Below are 20,317 nucleotides of genomic sequence, written 5' to 3'. Positions count from 1 at the left end.
CACAAATACTCGTGTCAAAAGTTGTGTAAAAATATAGAGCCACGAATCCGCTCCCTGTATAATATATACTAATCATAATTTTACTGTGGTATGAATTACTTCATATAAGTAGAGTTGGCTAGGGATCATAACATTTTGTTCAAACGGTAAAATCTGGTAACTATATGACGTTTGAGGGCAATCAAGTACAACTAGTGGAAGAGAAAGATAGCAATTATGCTGTAACAGGGGAAGAAACAACCGATGCAATTTGCGTGGTTGTGTGTATAAATACTGCGGAGAAAGAAGAATCGCTAGTTGAGCCGAACGAGAACTTGCAATCGAATTTTACAAGCTATTCTCCTGCCCAACCCATTTGACGGGCTCGTCTTTCCCACAAGAAAGTCACCTTTCTCTCCTTGATGAGCAATGCCTCAGCGCGCTCTCTCGCCTCCTCGCAAGTTTCTGTTGCAGCATTGCACTTTTCTGCTTCTTTCTGGTACTGAGAAGCCACCCTCTTTGCTTCAGCACATGTGATGTTCATGTGTCGGGTGTGCTCTGCAGCAACAGCCTCTTGCAGCTTCAATTCCTCTGTTAAAAGGTCCACAAATTGCTTCTCCATCTCCCGCTTCAGATCTGGGTCATTACTTCCGCAATCTGATCAACATAATATTCATCACATTCATGTACTTGTACATATAGATCACAAGAAATACCTGGAATGCAGAAAAAGGAATAAACCAAGACGTTGAATGGAATGGTAGGAGGCATTGTAACCTGTGACTGAGAGATTGGCCAATCCTGCAACGGAATAACGAACAACAAAAAAGGAGCATGTTATTATACAGATGGAAATGAACTCCCAGAATACAATAGTTTGAAAGAAGATACGGAAGACTGAATAAAAATGCCATGACAAGTGCTCAATCTAAATTTAAAGCACTATATCGTTGTAGCTCTAGTTCTTCTACAGGTAGTTAAACAACTCATCAAATATGTGAACAACCCACTTACGACAAGATAAGTTCAAACAACCACTCTCCCTCTTCCCCCAGTTCGACCCATTTCGAGTAACTGGGCACACTAAGAATATTCGACAGTAATTGTATGATCAAACGAGATTTCCAGGCACCCATGGATTAAAATCACAACATGCAGAACTAGAGCAAGCAAGATTATGTTGCCAAAAAAGGAGCACATCACGGATCCATGAACTCAGATCAGAAAGACTACATACTGCCCTCGGTACTTTAAACAGTTGATATATGATATGCAGGTAGGTGCTGTATTTACATTTCAAGAACCATACTTTGCACAATGTATATAGAGCAAGTAAAAACTAGAGCAGCAAAGATCTCAACTTTACTCGAAACAAATTATAATTCAAAACCATGAACTGGATTCAATGCCACAAATCTAAAAAAAGGTCGTGCCCAGTGCTAAAGGCTCCCGCTTTACGTAGGGTCTGGGAGAGGTGAATGTCGGCTAGCCTTACCCCCATTTATGGAGAGGCTGCTCCCAAGTCTCGAACCCGAGACCTACCGCTCATGGGCGAAGGCACTTGCCATCGCACCAAGTGCGACCTCTACAATGCCACAAATCTATCAAAAAGGAAATTCCAATTTCACTCTGTTCAGCTTAAAATCAGATGGAATAAGAGGAAAAGTAATCTAAATCGGAATTGGGTTCCATTTCTCACACATAATCCAATACAACAGCAGCTACAAATCCAAAAGTAGCAAAAACAAAGATCAAAACACCAAACTGATGCCATGGGTACGCATTAATTTAACTCCAATCAATAAAAATCCATACTTTCAAAAGAACCCAGAAACGAAATATCACAAATCAGATTCGAAACAACAAAATAAACCCACATTTGAGAGAGAGAGAGAGAGAGAGAGAGAGAGAGAGAGGTACCAGGAGCAATCTTGAGGAGAGACAAAGGAGGAGGGCAATCGCAGTTGCAAGAAGGGCAAGAGATTTTAGAACCCCCCAACTTTACGGTCTTCTTGAACCGCCAATACAAGGCCGGCCCGCAAACCCCCAATGCAGAAACCACCGCAAACACCACCAAACAGCACCTCAAACAGGTAGCAGATCGTCTTGACATCTCTCTCTCTCTCTCTGTCTCTCTTGTTTCTCTCTCTAGGTATGGGAGTATTAGTGTGGGAAGTGTAATTTGGGGAAAGTGAGATCTAATTAGGAATCTATGAGAGACTGGTTGTTTTGAATCCTGATTAGGGGAGAGTCAAACTGCCTTGGAACAAGTCTCAGTGGCTCCACTCCACATCCACATTTATGGGAAACAGCCAGAAATTTTCTAGTGGTTTTGGTAAACAAGCTCTCTCCTCTCTCGGTGTTTTTTTCCCCAACTCAAAAGCAATTATTAACAGTTACTTAGTATTAAGATTTAGTGTTATTCCTTTTTACGTGAGAGATTTAGGTTCGGTTATTGCTAAAGGAGAATTTAAACTCATTATTGATTTAGTGATATAGCTGGCATAACGGTTTTTCTAGTATACACCGAAGCATAGTATAAATTAAAATCTTTACCGTCAGATCTTAGTGATTAAATTGTAACCGCAAATACAATCGGTTTGTTTACCTAATTCATATTATGTGCCGGTTCATTCTAAATTGGACGTGCAAATTTATGTTTGTGTTCGAGCGGGCCTGCTGTAAGCTTTTAGAATCGGACTAGGATTCTCTCATTCCTCTTTCCATCTCCTTCCACTCCATCTTCTCACATTCTATATTTTGTCTTTCCCTTGTATATAAAAAAATTAATATAAGATGTTAACGTGACTTAATTGTGACCGTTCAAATAGAAGATGAATAATGGGAAGGAAAAAAAGAGAAGAGATAATCCTACTCCTTTATAATCTTGTGACGGACCGTTGTTTTCGCATGCTTGTTTAAAGAAGATATTTCAATCCAATAAATATGGGCTTAAAGAGGCCCGTTGACATAACAGCAAATCCAGATAAGAAGTGGGCCATAAAGCCCAACATTGATTTTTTTTTTTTTTGACAATGGGATAATTTAAATTATTTTTAATCTCTGAGGATGGGTTTTCGAACATTTTTCTTATAGCGGTATTGGTTATGGAGGAATCAAACTCACCTATTTAACCAATTGAATTATAGAGTTGTATACATGACAAATAAATTTGAATGCATATAAGCGAAGACATATATTATGACAGTTAATTAAACTAACAACTCCTTAGATTTTTTGATTTTTCACAAAAACTTCCTCATGTTTAAGAATTTACCCCTTTAATGAAAACCCGAGGGGATTTTGTGAAAAAAATTGAAAAACGTCTAAGATTGTTAGTGTAATTGACCATTTATTTTGACAAACAGACTTAACTCAATTAGAAGTCACCACTTGCACAATTTAAGTCGTCTAGGAACAAATATTATAACTACTTACATAAATAAATAAACTGAAAAATTATATGTTTGTGTTTTTAAATAAACAATAAATTAAAAACATTGATTTCTTTTCTAATTTAGCTTGTTAATTTATATATTTATGGTGTCATAAGTTATAAGAAAATATCATAATTGTGGGATTGATCTTATCAGTTGGGCACATCCATATGTGGGATTGATCTTATCATACTTAAAGCAGAGTGTGATCGAAATTTGAGACATTTAGACCTTAGGTGGACCCCTTGATTTCACAAGGCAAAGAGAGTGACATGCCTAATGCTTCTCATCAAGTTTGCTTCTCTTTCAAGTTTCAAACTACCATCCCAAGTTGCTTTTCTTACGCCATAAGGTTTGGAGATATTTTGCAGAAAAAAACAAAATAAAATATCCACCGCTTATACAATAACACGGTAACTTAACAAAGTAAGTTAATTTTTTCTACTTAAATATCTAAATTTGTTGAATCAATGAATGCCATGACGGCAATTCAAGATTGGGAAATAGTTGTAAAAAAGAACCCCTAAGCTAAGCACTTGATCAAATAGCTTCGGAAAGTACCATACTGTCTGTGTTCGAGACACAATAAAAAATTTCTCCAAAATTTGATCCTCTTCATTGTATAAATTAATCTTATTGATAGTAAAGTTAAAAATGACATATCAATGTAATTAAAAAAGACACAATAAGAATTCGTTTCTCTTTTAAAATTAAAGAAAAAACAACAAAAATAACAAACATTTATATCTTTCGGAAAAGGATCCTCCCCTCCATCAATCCACATAATCTCTAAATTCAAAATTTTGAAATTTGATCAAACGGTTACAAAAAAAATAATATTTTTAAAAGTTATAATAATTTTAATCATTAGATTAAATTTCAAAAATCCAAATTTAAGAATGGAATGAATTTGATTGAAGAGATTCGGAGATGATTCTATCTATATCTTTCAACTTTCTCTTATAGCAAATGGGAGATCGACATTACGCGAGAGCAACTTCTCGAATTCTGAATACTTCCAGAAACAAATGCAACTGTACAAAAACCTGGATTCTGGAATATTGTCGTGTATGTGTGGATCAAGTTCAACCATTCACACTCCACGTGTAAGGCTCATAAAGCACCACGTCCCCCTCCTTCCAATACACCTTTTGCCGATAAGCAAAATCCCATTTAAACTCCGCCACCTCAACACACCTTATCCTGTTACAAAACCCCCACCGAAAAATTGAAAATTCGCAAATTCCCGCACCAATTCCTCACTCGCTCTCTCAAAAACCAGAACACAAACACTTCATCTGCAACAATGGCGACGAAGAAGGCGATGGAAGTCGTGAAGGGCCTGGATCTGCAGCGCTACATGGGGCGGTGGTACGAGATTGCCTCCGTTCCGTCGCGGTTTCAGCCCAAGAACGGCGAGAACACGCGTGCCACCTACACTCTGAAAGACGACGGCACCGTGAATGTGCTGAACGAGACTTGGACCGACGGGAAGAGGGGGTTCATCGAGGGCACCGCCTACAAGGCGGACCCGAATAGCGACGAGGCGAAACTGAAGGTGAGGTTTTATGTTCCGCCATTTCTGCCGATCATTCCTGTCACGGGGGATTACTGGGTTTTGTTCATTGACGAGGATTATCAGTACGCTTTGATTGGCCAGCCTAGCAGGAATTCCCTTTGGGTACGTATACGTTTAATTTACCGTTAAAATTCAGTATATTTTGTTAATTTATTTTTGATTTTGTTGATTTTTAGTGAGAATTAGTATTGTCGGTTGAAAAAATACGCACAGATAGAACCGATTACAAACTTTTAATCAAAACAAAAGTCCCTCATGTTGTCATCGTAGTTTCTTGGGTTTTATTTTTTATTTAAAAGTTTGTGATCGGTTCTATTTGAGCATATGACGCCTGTTTGATTTTGTTGTGCTTTGTGTAAATCCGTATATAAAAATTTGATTGTTGTTATTGGTGGGGGGTGGGGAATTGGATGCAGATATTGAGCAGGCGGCCTCATCTGGATGAAGAAATATACAACCAGCTGGTCCAAAGGGCGGCGGACGAGGGCTACGACGTGAGCAAACTCCACAAGACGCGGCAGAGCGAGAGTCCGCCGGAGGGAGAAGAAGGCCCCAAAGACACCAAGGGCATCTGGTGGTTCAAATCCATCTTCGGAAGATAGAGATAATCTCGTAGCACACTCCTACTGTAGCAGTGTAATCATATTTGGGAGTCTGAGTGAGTGTGTATGTATTTGTAATAAGAAACGCTGAGACCCCCTTTGCAACTTGTAGACTGCCTCTCTACCCTAGCAGCGACGTCGTTTTGTGATTATGTTAGTTGTTGTACTGTAACAACGTTGTAAAGTTTCCATCAAGTTGGTTTTGTTATGCATTTTGTGTCTGGATTTTGATCGAATTTTCTGGATGGTAATTTGGGATGATTAGTTAGTAAAAAAAGAATCCAAGGACCACAGTTGAGAGAAATTTTAAATAATATGAACCCTAAAAGATAAATATCAATATAGAAGTTTAAATAATGCAACAAACACAAGATTAAATAATTATCGATGTCATCGAAATCACTAAAATAATGAAAATAATGTAGTCTTACCTCATGTGAAGCTTCCGAAACATCGATTTTGTATTTCATTCGTCAAAAACAATTTTCCTCAATCAACATGTTTGTAGTATCATTGGTTAGGGTTTTGTTCAACAATGGAGGATGTGAGAGTTTTGATAGTTGAGAAGATAAATAATACACTAAAAGTGATTTGAGATGTATTTAGAATTAAAAAAAAAAAAAAAACCTAATAAGGTCAAAATTGTCATTGCATAGTAGGGTAAATAAATCATTTAATATTAAATTTTAATGTGAGGTATATTCAACATTATGTAGAGTGCTAATACTAAAAACCTTTTTTTACCACTTATATAAAAACACATAATGTATCTTTTGTGTGTACCGTTTCTGTTTCGGTGACAACGAAATTTTTTTCCACAGTTTAATGGATGTGTGTGGGGGATTATGTCTTTCCGTTCTTATCAAGGTTTTATCCGTGTGGACAATGTCAACATCGCCAGTATTCAACGGATGTCGAGAAACTTCCATGTGACAACGGATGTCGGCAAACTTTCCTGTGACGGGTGCAAGGTCTTTCTCATCACGTGATATATCACCAGCCATACATACATACGAGTACAGCACTCCTCACTTGTCCAGCGACGTGTTACTAAAATAAGACGTACAGAAATCATTTCCCGCTCAAAAATGGGCAGCATCCATTCTATTTCTGTAAACAAATCTACCATAAAGAACCCGGATGAAAGGAAATCATTTCCCGCTCACAAAATGGGCAGAATCCATTCTATTTCTGTAAACAAACCTACCATATAGAACCAGACGGTAGCATTAACAATCATGAGGACCCAGCTTCGAAAGAATAAGCAATGACATAGATTTCATAAAATCATACTGAGAATATCACGTACATGCAGGCGGAGACGTACTTAAAATCTCAAGTTACGAAACAGAAACCGTAGTATATTATAATAGCAGGAGACCTCTATGAATATTTGGTTTCCCTTTCTTTGATACATACGAAAATGAGGGAACTTCACACACTTCTGCCAAATGATATCAACATATTACAATCATCAATTTCTCATCCATCAACTTCAACATCATAGCATGGGATTGTCGTTACAGGATTGCTGCTCGGCTTACAAGCTTACAATATGGTACAACACGAATTGGCCTGTTTTGCCTGCTTGTAGAACATCTGTTTCAAACAAACACCGTCGTCATGTACTCACGTTAGAAACAAACTTAGGGTATTTAAACACTGATTGGCCCGTTGAACTTTCCAAACTTCTACGGGCAGATCTAGAGTGTTTAAAACAAAAGGCGAAAAAAGTTATCAAAAATCCTTACGCACAACTTGAAATACAAACCCTAAAATCTTCAGTACAGTGTAATCAGTGATGATATGTAAGACAGATTGTAAAAATAAAAATTAAAAAAATATTATAATCACACTACGATAAACTTGGGCCTTTATGTTCAAATGCAGACCATGACATCACACTTGAAATTATATGTAATTAACATGACAGTGGCTGATATGTACTATATGAGTGTGTGCAGCGGTAAACATGTCATTGTATCACAAGAATTTTATGAATGTACCTGCGATGCTGCACTAAGATCTGAACTCTTCTCGACTAAACTGTCCAGTCTCTCACCTCGTGCAAGCACACTATCAATAGTCTTATGCTGTACCATGGAAAGAAATAACAAATAAGCCGGGTGATAAATGTAGAAGGTGGCAAATATGAACCGGGATATGGCAGATAAAGATAAACTTATATCACTTAAGATATCTACAACTTATTTCAGGCAAAGAATTCAGCATATACGATATTAAGTTGAAGATTTATTTTGGCCATTACTAAACAAAAGTAAACATGTAAAATTGGAGGTCCAACAAACAGATTAAAGGATCACACAAAAACGAGCGACAACAATATGTTGATCAAAATCTAACTGAAGTAATGCATTATACTCACAAGGATAATTTTTGTTTCATCCAATTCCCTCTGAATTTTCAACAACTTATCAGCCTCTGCAGGATCCTGGAATTTGAAAATAAAGGAAGAAACAAGAAAGTAGCTTCAGTTATAACTCTATAAAACTTATCTGTTTGGTAAGAACAGAAAGCAGTCTTGATTAACCCATCTGTTGCCTTCCGAGTACAGCTAAACAAACGAGGTATAAAACAGCTTAACAGGCACACCTGGAATTTCGTCAGAGCCTCACTCAAATAGGGCCATGGTTGTGTGCCATCCTGTTGTGCAGTCCTCCAAGAATCACCAAAAGCTTTCTGATATTCATCTAGCACCTGTAAATCACTAACATCAATCAGTTATTTGATAAAACAAGCATGGAGCACCATATTTGTAGCAGTCCATGAAACCAAGTATGCATAAACCTCAGACACAAACAATTCAAAGACAATTGGATCTAAAATTATCACTAGGGGACCCACTTAAGCTGACAAAACTATCCATCGCCAATATTTGATAACACGAAACCCACTAACTTCAATAATTGGTTAGTGGTGATGTGGTGAAGACAATGGGAGACACGGTTGAGATTACCAGATACTTCACCAATGTCAGCCAATGCTAGCGCTTTAGTAATTCCAACCAATACAAGCCACTAGTAACATGGGAAGCAAGGCATGGAAAATGAAGGGATTATTGAATGCATAATCCAATGATTAAATGAACCCTGTGTTACCTGGTTGAGCAGAGAAAATGCACTTCGGACGGGATAGTGATCATCCATAAAACCCAGCGCACAGAGACCATTGCTGTTGTAACAATGCACTTTATACTCTGTGAAGAAACAAAACAAAGAAATTCAGGTTTCATATGAGCACACTAGAACTCCTAAAGAAGATAACAATTAACAAAAAAAATCAAAGGGGCGTCAACATATCGAAAATGATCAGACATTGCTACAAAACCTAGAAGTGCAACTGATGCCGAAGGAAATTGGGGCATCGAAATTCAAAATTGAACCCTCAAAATTCTATAATTGCTACAAAAACTTGCAGAAAAAGAAAAACTCTGCAGTTCAAAACAAATTCGAGAACCGCAAGTCCAGGAAAGAAAAAAAAATCAGTTTCACCGACAGCCCAATTCGAATCAGATTAATCAGCAATTAATTTGTAACACGAAATGGGATGATCATAGATTTCATGAAATTGCAAATTGGCATAAATTCGTATATATCCCAAAGAACAATTGTAGGTGAAAACAAAAACAACTGTAAAAGGAGATCCCTGAAAATTGGGAGGGGGGACCCGGATTAAGAACGGACCTTCGTGCTTGACGGACTGGCGTTGGCCTGGCGGGGTGCGTCTGGCGACGGTGCGACCGACGAAGACGATGAACTCCTTGACGCTGGACCTCTGGAAGTAGCCAAAGTGGCTGGTATCGGAGGCATTGGCCAAGATGATCGGGTCGGATTCGTCTGAATTGTACTTGAGGACCAGCAAGGCCGTGATCTTCATCTTCCTTCTCTGATTTTTCTGTCCGAAAGATATAATCACAGGGTTTGTACGCTGGTGACGGATTTAGGGATTTGGAGATTTGGGGATTTGGAGATTGAGATCGTGGAGAAGTGGAGAAAGCGGAACGAAAAGTAGGAATTGTGTTCTGCCAATTGGGGGAGGGGTGGGGGATCTAGTGCGGTTGGAGATTCTGTGATATTGTGCGCTTGTTTTGTTCCCTCCGTTTTAAAATCGAATAAAAATTTCCTATTCTTTTTCTAAGGTATACATAATATAATTCCTTATGTTTTACAAATGTGAACTTCGAACCATCACGAGTGGCCCAGTTAGTTGGAATGAATTTTAGGCTAGTTTTCACACGGTAGATTCTGGATTCGACCTTTTATGATGTTGAATCACATAACGATGGTTAGGAAACGCTGAAATGGTTCTGTAAATCTTTTTCGTTCCCGAAAATATAGACTATCATAGCAAAACCACCAATTGATCCATTTTTGAAAAAAATGTGAACTCATAAAGTTTGTTAGGTACTATGTTTACTTCAATATGAATGTGCTTATTTTCACTCTTAAAATCTCATTTCGCACTCTAAACTTTCTATAATTAGAAAGAAAAATACACGTGCAAGGAGTATATAATGAAATTTTTAGAATGCTAATAATAGTTCCTTTCAAAAATTATCTTTATCAATTTTTTTTCATAAGATGTTAAACCTCATCCTACACTAGTAGACGTCGTATTTCAAGTTCAAAGCCTTAAGGGGAAGTTTAAACACACGATATTGAAAGCGTGGATAAATATTATTACTACTTGAGCTACAAGTATTTTACAACGTTTATAGTTACTTAAGCTTGAATGTTATATCTTGATAGTAGTAACAATGGCTTCATGTAATAACGGTTCAAAATAATAGTGGCCGTTTGTGATTTTCTTCGAACTAGGGTGCAAAAAAGCTTTCAAGATTGATAAATACATAAATAAAAAATGATCTTGACCACTAACTGATATAACACATGCTAATTGGTATAACACACGTCTGTAGCTTTCCGTCTATTTTAAAGCGAAATTGGAAATCCATGCAACTTTACGGTTCTGTTTAAATAATGGGATTCTTTCATATGCATAGTTGTACTTTTAGCATAAGTTATAAATTTGTCCAAGTTGCCATGGTGGAGATTGGTTCTAACTAATGTATTAACAGATGTTCAGTGGAGATTTATTTATAATTGAATGGTGGAGATTGATTTAGTTGATGAAAGCTATTAGAAGAGTTTGTTAGAAGCTTGTCTGTAAACTCTCTATAATTTTTATGTATCTGGTTCAACTTTCATTTCATGGTTCTCACTGTAGTTAATATAATAGTTATTTTTGGTGTTACGAGTGGCAAAATTATGTACGACTATATGAAGGAAATTTTGTGAAAAACATGTTCATTTGAGCAACATCTATGACATGCAATTAACATTTAAAGGCGGAATCATGTTTGTATGCACTCAAAAACAAAACATTACCCATGAAATTCAAAGCCTAGTAGAAAGGCGAACCAAGACTCAACTCAAGAACATAGTGAGTTGAGATATTTTATACCTTTGTTGATTCCTCTTTGCATAAGCAAAAACTAATCACCCAAGGAGAGGGCCTTCATTCCTTGCTTCTTAGTTCCATTGATTTCTTGGAGGAGAATGCTAGAAAGGATTCTCCAAGTTCCCAAAATTGAGAACCTCTAATTTTCCACACCAAGAAGGGACTTAAAGAAGAGATGAGTGACCTTGGAGGATGAGAGATTGCTAGCTAATCTCCTCCAAGGGGGGGGCGGCCTCTTAGAGAGAAAGGGAGAGACATGTTCTCTCCAATTTTCTCTAAAAGAAACCCTAATGAAGAAAAGGCTATAAAGTCATATTTATACCTACCTTCATTGGAGTGGCAAACTTGTTATAAGTCCAAAACCCACTCCTTTATCAATATGGCCGGCCATATAGTGTTATTGGGCTGTTTGGGCCTTTGTGAATATTTAGTCATTAAGTTGTCATACAACTTAAGTCAATGGTCTTGACGTTCGAAGCCCATTGGGCCTTGAGGCCCAAAACTAACCCGAGGTCTTTAACGGACTTTATTCGTTTGATTAATTAACATATTAATTAATCATTACCATAAATAATTAAACCATTTAATTATCCTTACTCATCTCCGTTATTTCTTTAATCTCTACCCTACACGGTGTACGATCCATTAGGTTCCTTTTAGCGAGGCAATGGGCGATTAGAACTCTTTCAAATCGATTGTGAATTGAAACTTACTTTCAATTCTCCCTTTAGTGATTATACACGTTTAGGGCTTCCACAAACCATGAGTGACACCTAGCAATATGTCATGGTTACCCAAGCTAATCAGAAGAGGTGGAGAACCTATTCAGTTTAGGATTACAATGCAATACGGTCTTTCTCTAATACAATACTCTTGACCACATTGTTTGGTTTGATAGTTTATTCATGTCTACTATCCAATGTGATTCTCTTACTTATATGATTACCTTGAATGTGATTTGGAACGATTTCCTAAATCTCATTCATATTTTGGCCAAAGATTCTTAATCATATCATAGAGTATTCTCCCTCAAACGGTTTGAAGGTTAGAGATCCCTTGTTGCGCATTCACTTGCCTCCATGGTTAAGTGGCTTAACCCTAACTATGCCGTGGACACCCTCTGATGGAGTGTCTGATGGAGTGACTTTGACATAGTCAAAGATCAAGGACCTAACCACAAGACAACTATGATGCCTCATGTCAAATGACTACTTTGCATTATCCCAACCATGAGTTCTCATGTGACATGAGTATGAGAACTCATCGTTGATCGTGTTCAGTAGACTCATTCTCTATTGAGCACCTACATGCTTGTCTTGTTGTCAATCACACCAATGACTCGAGACCAGTCACTCCCCCTGAGAGAAGACACAGCACGTACTGATCTTAACAGACTGTCAATGCCCAATTGGCAATCTTATGATCAGGAACGTTTAGGATATGTATACGAAAGAGAATGGTCTCATGAATCTAACTTGTTTAAATTACATTCTCCTAATTACATATTCCTTGGACTCATCGTTTAAGCATATAACATTTATATGAGACAATTTCAAACAATAATCTTCGCCCTTGACATTAAACTAGATTAGTTTAATATGTGAAATGTCCGTAAAGTATCATGATATGATTGGTTTTAGGGCACATTTCCAACACTATACAATATAATATATTTAATTTTATATCAATTAATCAATTATGTATTGCTATGTGATGAGATAATTATAAAAGGAGGGCGTTAGTTGAAAATCGCTCGTGTTAAACCCTGAAGCATTATTACGTAATTAGCATTGAATTAATAAAAAAATGTTGAAATAAAATCGTCTGAGAAACGCCTAAATTTAGCAAAACGCATGAGTTTCAAAAAACGGTTGAGGCTTTAAAGTGAGAGAATACTGATACCTTGTTTCCCGCAAAACAAAAATTACAGCGATCCAACTCAATCACTCCACAAAAATAGTAAATACACAGATTTGACCAGAAAACTAATAAAACCGGCTACGCCTTAAAATAGTGATTCCTTGACTGGTATTAATGCGACAAATGTGTGTAAAGTAAATGGTAAAAAAAGAAACCTAAACACCTATTTGGAGGTAACTTTTTTGTAGCTGCAATTTGGGGGTAAATTTTGTTCATCATCTCTCAATTTTCTCCTCCCCCCTTCCTCCCACCACCACCTCTTTCTTTTATCTTTTCCACCGCATTCCCTTGATAGTTTTGCACAAACTTGACGGGGAGTGTTCGCTCTCCACAAGTAAGTTCTATTCGTTTTTTTTTCCGATGTTGTTAATGTTCGTATTGATCGTTTGTTTGATGATATTTAGTCAAAAGATGGATTTTCATGTTTTTTGGAATGTAAATCTATGATTTTGAAGATAATTGTGAACCACATAGTGTTTTTGTCCAATTAAATGGAAATTTAATTATGAAAAATGTGAACGTTTTGTAACACGTTAATTCGGATGTGAAAAGGTACTGACATGTTATCGATACATTTGTTTAAATCACGACAGGGCAGAAGAGATGATAAGGTGTTTGCTTTTCATTTCCTTGTTGATCCACTCGTCTTTAGCTGCAAAACCTCCAAATGCAGGACAGAATGCAGCACCTCAGGCTCAGGGGCCTCCCCCGAAAAAATGGCAGACTTTAACCGGTAATAACCACTTTTCGGCTACGATTTGGACCTACGAAATTCACCATCTCAAGAAACTAAGTTCATAATTTATTTTAACAGAACGATATTGTTTCTAAACATTTGCAGGTCAACAGCCTCTTGTAATAGCGCGTGGCGGGCTTTCAGGGCTGTTCCCGGAAGGCAGCATCCCCGCGAGCGATATGGCAAAGACTCTTAGCTTGCCGGGCTCCGCCTTCTTCTGCAATCTTCAGTTATCGAAAGACAACGTGGGAATATGCCTGTCGAACATTCTGCTTGATAATACAACAACTATATCAATGTTCTTCCCTAAGGGCCAGAATACTTACAATGTGAACGGGAAGGATATTCGCGGCTGGTTTGCGTTGGATTTCACAGCTGATGAGTTGTTAGCCAACGTGTCGCGTAAGTCTCAAATTAGCCTAATCATTAACGTTTGCAATTAAACAGTCACATTCACATTTGTGTTCTTCAATTCCTTTTGCAGTGACTCAAAACATTTATTCGCGACCAAGTCAGTTCGATGGTATGATGCCAATCTCTACTGTCGAAGATGTTTTGGGAACTAAACCGAATAAATTCTGGTTGAACGTGCCGGTATCCCTCCTGATCTGTACTGTCATGGAGTTAATTTGTAGAGCTGGTGTTTGTTCTCCACTAGTCACTAATCTTTTTTTTCGACGTTATGTTTTCTCTGCGTCGCGTGCAGTACGATTCATTTTACAACGAGCACAAGATCAGCATGGTATCATTTGTCGAGAAGGCAGTCAAATTCGCACGGATACCTTACATCTCATCTCCCGAGATCGGATTCTTGAAAGCCATTCGTGGAAAGGTGAACAAAATGAAGACAAAGCTCATCTTCCAGTTCCTTTACCCCGAAGAAACAGAACCGACAACCAAGGAAAAGTACAGCGCACTGGTGAAGCAGCTCGGAATGATCAAGTCAGTTGCAGCTGGAATCCTTGTCCCGAAAGAATACATATGGCCTGTAAACAAAAACAATTACTTGGAGGCTGCCACGACGCTTGTGAATGATGCTCACAAAGAAGGGCTAGAAGTGCATGCTTCCGGTTTTGCCAATGACGTTATCCTCCCTTATAACTACAGTTTCGATCCCACATCTGAGTACCTGCAGTTTGTCGATAACTCTCAGTTTTCGGTTGATGGTGTGCTTACAGATTTCCCTCCTACAGCATCAGAAGCCATCGGTGAGATATCATATCAGACATTCATAATTTTACAAGCAATTGTTTTATTTTATAACCTAGTTAACCTGCCAATGCTTTCGTGCTGCAGCGTGCTTTACGCAGGACAAGAACGGTACCAAGCCTAAGAAAGGTAATTATTTAGATTCATAAATGGCGTTGTATTGTGAATCGTGTGATGTGGTCGATCGTTAGGGAAATTCCTGAGAAAATTTTCGAATTTTGCAGGATTTCCTTTGATCATAACTAGAAATGGAGCTAGTGGAATCTATCCCGGCAGCACAGACCTTGCTTACAAGCAGGCAGTAGAAGATGGGGCTGACATTATCGATTGCTCGGTTCAAATGTCAAGCGATGGAGTAGCCTTCTGCTTAGACACTATAGACCTCAACTCGGGCACCAACGCATTGAGCCAATTCATGACCAAGAGTGATACTATCCCCGAACTTCAAGCAGAAGCCGGAGTCTTCTCCTTCCAGCTCTCGTGGAGCGATATTCAGAGCTTGAAACGTAAGCCTCTATAATCCAAAATTTGTTGTTGCTACTTGCTAGTAAATAGTAAGCTTCTGAAATTACAAAACCTCTAGAGTGCGTCCTACAATACTAAATTTAACGGTCAAACGACGTTAGAAGAATCCAAACGAATTTAGTGACGAGACACTTAAGTGTACTAATGGGTTTTCAACTTGGCTATTTATTTCAGCACAAATACAGAGCCCCTACGGAACCAAAGAAAAAATAGTCAGAAACCCCGCTAACAAGGACGCGGGCAAACTGGTGACCCTCAAAGAATTCCTGGAGTTTGCAAAGAAAAATGCAGCTACTGGAATTTTGATCAACATTGAGGTGAAGTTTAATTCCAGAAATTTCATTCGTTTTCAACTTTCGATTCTCAAACTCCTCTTACATTTATTTGTTTGTGCGCGAAAACTGACAAAACGCGAATATATTCTAAGAATGCTGCATACCTAGCATCAAAGGCAGGCCTAGACATTGTGGGAACTGTATCCTCTGCCTTGAGCAATGCCACACTCGACAAGCAATCCACTCAGCAAGTGTTGATCAAATCGGATGACACCTCCGTGCTGTCCAAGTTTAAAGACTCAAAAAACTACAAACGAGTGTTCAACATCAAGGAGAAGATAAGCGATGCGCCCAAGGAGTCTGTAGCAGAGATCAAGAAGTACGCAGATGCAGTAATCGTCACCAAGGATTCGATCGTTAAGATCACTGATTACTTCATTTCTGGCACGACCAACGTTGTCAAGGAAATGAAGGCTGCAAACATCTCCGTGTATGCCCACTGGATGAAGAACGAGTTTGTCAGTCTCATGTTTGATTATTTCTCGGACCCCATGACGGAGATTGCTTCATACGCTCAAGGGTTCCAAGTTGATGGCATTGTCACCGATTTCCCCGGAACTGCCAGCAAGTATATGAGTAAGTAGACTCCTATTTCTACAGCAGAATTTTAACCTATTGAATACGAACACCTGAAAATAACATCATGACGTATCTGATGAGTCGTTTGAAGGTGTTCGAACTCGACATGCGTTAATGTACGCTAAACAAACCGAATTACAAAAACCGCTGACGACAATTTTCGACATGAATTTGCAGGATCCCCGTGCACTGATATGGACCCCAAGGCCAACGTCCCATATGCAATCTTGCCAGTTGAACCAGGTTCACTGTCGAGCCTGATCGCCCCCGAGGCATTGTCTCCGGCACAAGCACCAAGCCAGGCGCTTCAAACCTCGAAGGTGGTTGACCCACCACTCCCGGAAGTGGTGAAGAAGAAGGACTCCAGCTCCGGCCCCAGCTCCGACTTGGGGAAATCCAAATCACCACCTGCTCCTTCACCTTCTGATGAAAAGTCAAGTGCTTTTGCAAACGGGGCCAGTTGGTGTGCTTCTCTAGTTGCCATGATGGTGCTTTTGCAGGCAAATTAAGTGCTTCTGAGAACTAATCTAATATTACGCGAGTCTGTAACATACATAACATCATCTCATATAGTATAGTAAATATTGGAAAATTAGACGGATTTATTTCTGACTAGTTAATTGATATGATTCTTCATTTTATTTTGTTCATGCTACATTTTCATTCAATTTCTTTCCCACTAATCATCAATCAAATCGAACCGGTTTCGATTGAAAAATCTCAAAAAAAAATAAACCTATTGAACCGGTTCGATCGATACTTATCAGACTTTGTCTCACTATTTTATCATTTGACAAGATCAACTTATTTAATTTGAAGGTACGTTCATATCAAGTAAATGTCAAAATTTTAATCCTTTAGAAGTTCGATGATTGTTTTTTTCAATTCAAATTTTCAGAAGTAGGAGATTCGAACGTCACTGCAAAAAACCGGAAATTCGGATTTTCAAAACGAAATATTTATTGTTCAAAGAAAACATGGAAATTCAGCAACAACAAAAAATAGAGAGATTTAAGAAAGGGAGAGGGCGAGGCTCAGATTCGCCTTTGTTCAGACAAAAAAAAGAGGGAAGGAAATGCAGCTTTCCGTGGCTGCGAATACGGCAGCTGCCGGGGGGATGAAAGGACAGTATAGTCATTTCCACCGCCAAACAGAGCAACCGAGTCGCCCCGCCAAGGAACCCGGTTCCGCATTCCCGCCGCCTGGTTTTACAGTCGCTAAAAGTATCATCACCGCCTCGTTTTTGAGAGAGAGAGAGAGAGAGAGAGACAGAATCAGAAGCAGGGAATTTGATGATGATGATGATGATGATGTTGATGATGAAGGAAGAGGAGTAGGATGAGCAGAGAGGGTTGTTTGGGTGCGAGTAACATAAGGTCGGGTGTGTGAAATCATCGGCTCCGCCGCCATGCAGAGAGGGCGGCAACAACCCTCAGGGACACCCGGAACGGCCTCTCTGACAGCAGAGACTCATTCTTAAACTAATGAGCCTTAAAACCCTAGACGCCGCGCCACAGGCCGGCCCCGTTGTTTATATTTGGTCCGTACCGAGTGAGGGTATTTTGGTCAATCTCATCATGGGAACACTATAAGACCCGATGGTTATATCCTGAAAAGATGGGGGGCATTATGGGAATGTCAATGACTTCACTCCTTGAACATCCCATTTCTGAATTTTGGAACTTGTTTCACTTTGTCTTTGGGGCTTATCAATTTGAATTCAATCCCCCTAAACTTTTTTTGTCACGATCCCCCCTAAACTTTCAATTCATGTAATATCCTCAATTTTTGAGAAATTTTTTCAAAGTTTTCGGTATTCAATCAGTTACTCTGCGTGTCATAATATACGTGGAGGGACACGAAAAAATTATCGTTTCTTTTATTTGTATTATGACATATAAAATGCCGCTTAAATACCCGGTCCTTGGAAAAATTGATAAGCAAATCAAACATTCACAGCATGCGTAACAAAAGAAACATGTAAAAATAGTTGCATACTTTCTTTGTAATGACAAAGAATAGGTATACATTCAAAAATCCGAACGATCAAGCATATCTACGAGAGTCATCCTCCTCGGGAACCTTGGAGGCAGCCTCAAATACGTCGCATCTTCAATGTCAATTGGCAGATGTGTTGCCACAATCACTATCCCGCCTTTCTTCCTATGCTCTCCGATGACATACTCGAGCAGCCTTGTCCCCTCAGTGTCCAGTGCAACCGAAGGCTCGTCAAGCAACCAAATTGGCCTATCGATTGCCAGCAGCCTCGCGAGCTGCAGCCTTTTCCGCTGTCCCATTGAAAGCATTCTCGCCTTCTCCTTTGCCAGTCTCCCGAGCCCCATTAGCTCCAAAGCCGGCAGTGAATTCCCTCCTTGCCTTCGAGAACTTCAAACCACTGAACATTGTCGAGAACTGTGAACTTCTCTTTCACCGCATCTTTAAGGGAGAGCCAGTTAAGTTGAAGCTTGTACTGGTGGAAAACTCCTGAGTCAGTGATGTCGTGCCCGTTCCACAGGACCTGACCAGCAGAAGGACGAGAAAATCCTGCTAACATACGCAGGAAGGTAGTCTTGCCCGAGCCATTAGTGCCCATCAGCACAAGTGCTCCGCCATCGTGAACCGAGGCATTTACGTGTCTCAAGATTTGTTGGGCATTCCTCATGCAAGAGACATTGTTGAGAAGGAGACGGGGAAGCGGAGGCTTTCTGAGAGACATCAATGGGGTGTATGAAATAGAAAAATTACAACCAATCTGGAACTACGCAGAGGCCTTCTGCTGAAGTGTGTATTATTTCGATCGATGTTCAAAATCCCGTCGGCCAAACCAAGTTCCAACCAGCAGTAGACAAAGCAGGAAGTAGCTGGTAACTGTCATCAGAAAATTCCTGTTACCGAAAGCTTGAGGAAACAATCTAAAATGAGCATATGAATCAACTAATAAAACAAAAAGAAACATGATTCATTTCCGTATTGGATTATAACCGAAAAAGAAAAAGGGATGAAATAATCTATAGCATAAGTTTCATAAATGATTTGATTTCGTATGTCACAGAACATAAATCAACAGGTAAGCTTGTTTTCCTCCTATTCATATCAAATGATAAGAAAATAACCATCTGTTCTTAACAAATTAGTATTAATCCCCAGAGCTCAGATAGCATCCAAATAATATGCGGAACCATCAAGAACAAAGTGCAATTCGCATACGATTAAAGCGTGCTCTCCATATCAGCTAGCTCCACAAACGTGCCGCTAATGAGTTTAAAAATGTTCTGAAGCAAAATGGGATCATTCAAATGATGAGTACACAGTGAAATCAAACATGGTGAAGCTATGCACAAGGGGCCATTAGAAGCCTGACGTCCTTACCCCTATGCGCAATAGCTTCTCTCAGGGCCTCCAACTTCTTGGAAGCTTCAGCCGAAGAAGCATGTTCCAAATGCGACAAAGCACTCGCAGCTTTCTGCGAATCCAAGCATACAAATTACAAAACCAGCAAAACCCCAATGGTCAACTGAAATCACCACCCCGACGAAATGAACATATTCAAACACAAAAATCCACATTTAACAAGAACCCACAGTTCCATTCAAGTCCTATGACATATGAATGATGTGGCATGTCTAGTGACTTATAAAATAAGGTATGAATTGTGTGACATGTACTAGTGTGGCCTGTTTTGAGTCTTACAACGTTTTGTATCAGAAATTGGATCGTTGTAATATTAGTCATGGTCATCAATTTCCCATTAATTTTAGTAAGAAAAATGCTAGGCTCACAACTATTGATTTTTCTTTTTATATATAATCTCGAGAACCCAAAACTCTTGGTTAAATACAAATTATTTTCTCGTCCGCAAATCACAATTAACCTGTAATTTCCAATTTTTAACAGCTGGGTTTCCATTAATCTGCGTAATAGCAAATGGGTGAAGA

General features: G+C 38.9%; 4 protein-coding genes and 1 pseudogene across 4 annotated transcripts; 2 read left to right on the top strand and 3 right to left on the bottom strand.

The window, feature by feature from the left end:
- Positions 1-21: 21 nt before the first annotated feature.
- LOC126603130 (uncharacterized) lies at positions 22-2,274 on the bottom strand. The gene is made up of 3 exons (XM_050269874.1): positions 1,900-2,274; positions 757-780; positions 22-636 (listed from the first exon to the last, which is right to left on the bottom strand). Exons 1-3 carry the CDS (start codon positions 2,090-2,092, stop codon positions 335-337), a joined length of 519 nt encoding a protein of 172 aa, XP_050125831.1. The 5' UTR covers positions 2,093-2,274; the 3' UTR covers positions 22-334.
- A 2,329-nt stretch (positions 2,275-4,603) lies between these two features.
- On the top strand, positions 4,604-5,833 carry LOC126605241 (temperature-induced lipocalin-1-like). The gene is made up of 2 exons (XM_050272615.1): positions 4,604-5,097; positions 5,412-5,833. Exons 1-2 carry the CDS (start codon positions 4,723-4,725, stop codon positions 5,595-5,597), a joined length of 561 nt encoding a protein of 186 aa, XP_050128572.1. The 5' UTR covers positions 4,604-4,722; the 3' UTR covers positions 5,598-5,833.
- A 1,015-nt stretch (positions 5,834-6,848) lies between these two features.
- LOC126605392 (VAMP-like protein YKT61) lies at positions 6,849-9,745 on the bottom strand. The gene is made up of 6 exons (XM_050272775.1): positions 9,302-9,745; positions 8,717-8,814; positions 8,211-8,315; positions 7,984-8,049; positions 7,604-7,690; positions 6,849-7,196 (listed from the first exon to the last, which is right to left on the bottom strand). Exons 1-6 carry the CDS (start codon positions 9,492-9,494, stop codon positions 7,146-7,148), a joined length of 600 nt encoding a protein of 199 aa, XP_050128732.1. The 5' UTR covers positions 9,495-9,745; the 3' UTR covers positions 6,849-7,145.
- Positions 9,746-13,137: 3,392 nt separating this feature from the next.
- On the top strand, positions 13,138-17,023 carry LOC126601723 (glycerophosphodiester phosphodiesterase GDPDL7-like). Its single transcript, XM_050268472.1, has 10 exons — positions 13,138-13,332; positions 13,592-13,731; positions 13,840-14,136; positions 14,219-14,328; positions 14,441-14,942; positions 15,031-15,072; positions 15,168-15,449; positions 15,643-15,785; positions 15,896-16,379; positions 16,560-17,023. The coding sequence occupies exons 2-10, from the start codon at positions 13,602-13,604 to the stop codon at positions 16,889-16,891; spliced, it is 2,322 nt and encodes a 773-aa protein (XP_050124429.1). The 5' UTR covers positions 13,138-13,332; positions 13,592-13,601; the 3' UTR covers positions 16,892-17,023.
- A 1,220-nt stretch (positions 17,024-18,243) lies between these two features.
- On the bottom strand, positions 18,244-19,966 carry LOC126601329 (ABC transporter I family member 1-like; annotated as a pseudogene).
- Between the last annotated feature and the right edge of the window lie 351 nt (positions 19,967-20,317).

The sequence above is a fragment of the Malus sylvestris genome, chromosome 15, assembly GCF_916048215.2.
Source record: "Malus sylvestris chromosome 15, drMalSylv7.2, whole genome shotgun sequence".
In the NCBI taxonomy this organism is placed as follows: Eukaryota; Viridiplantae; Streptophyta; class Magnoliopsida; order Rosales; family Rosaceae; genus Malus; species Malus sylvestris.
Note: the sequence above shows the minus strand (reverse complement) of the source record. Positions and strands in the feature narration are given on the sequence as shown.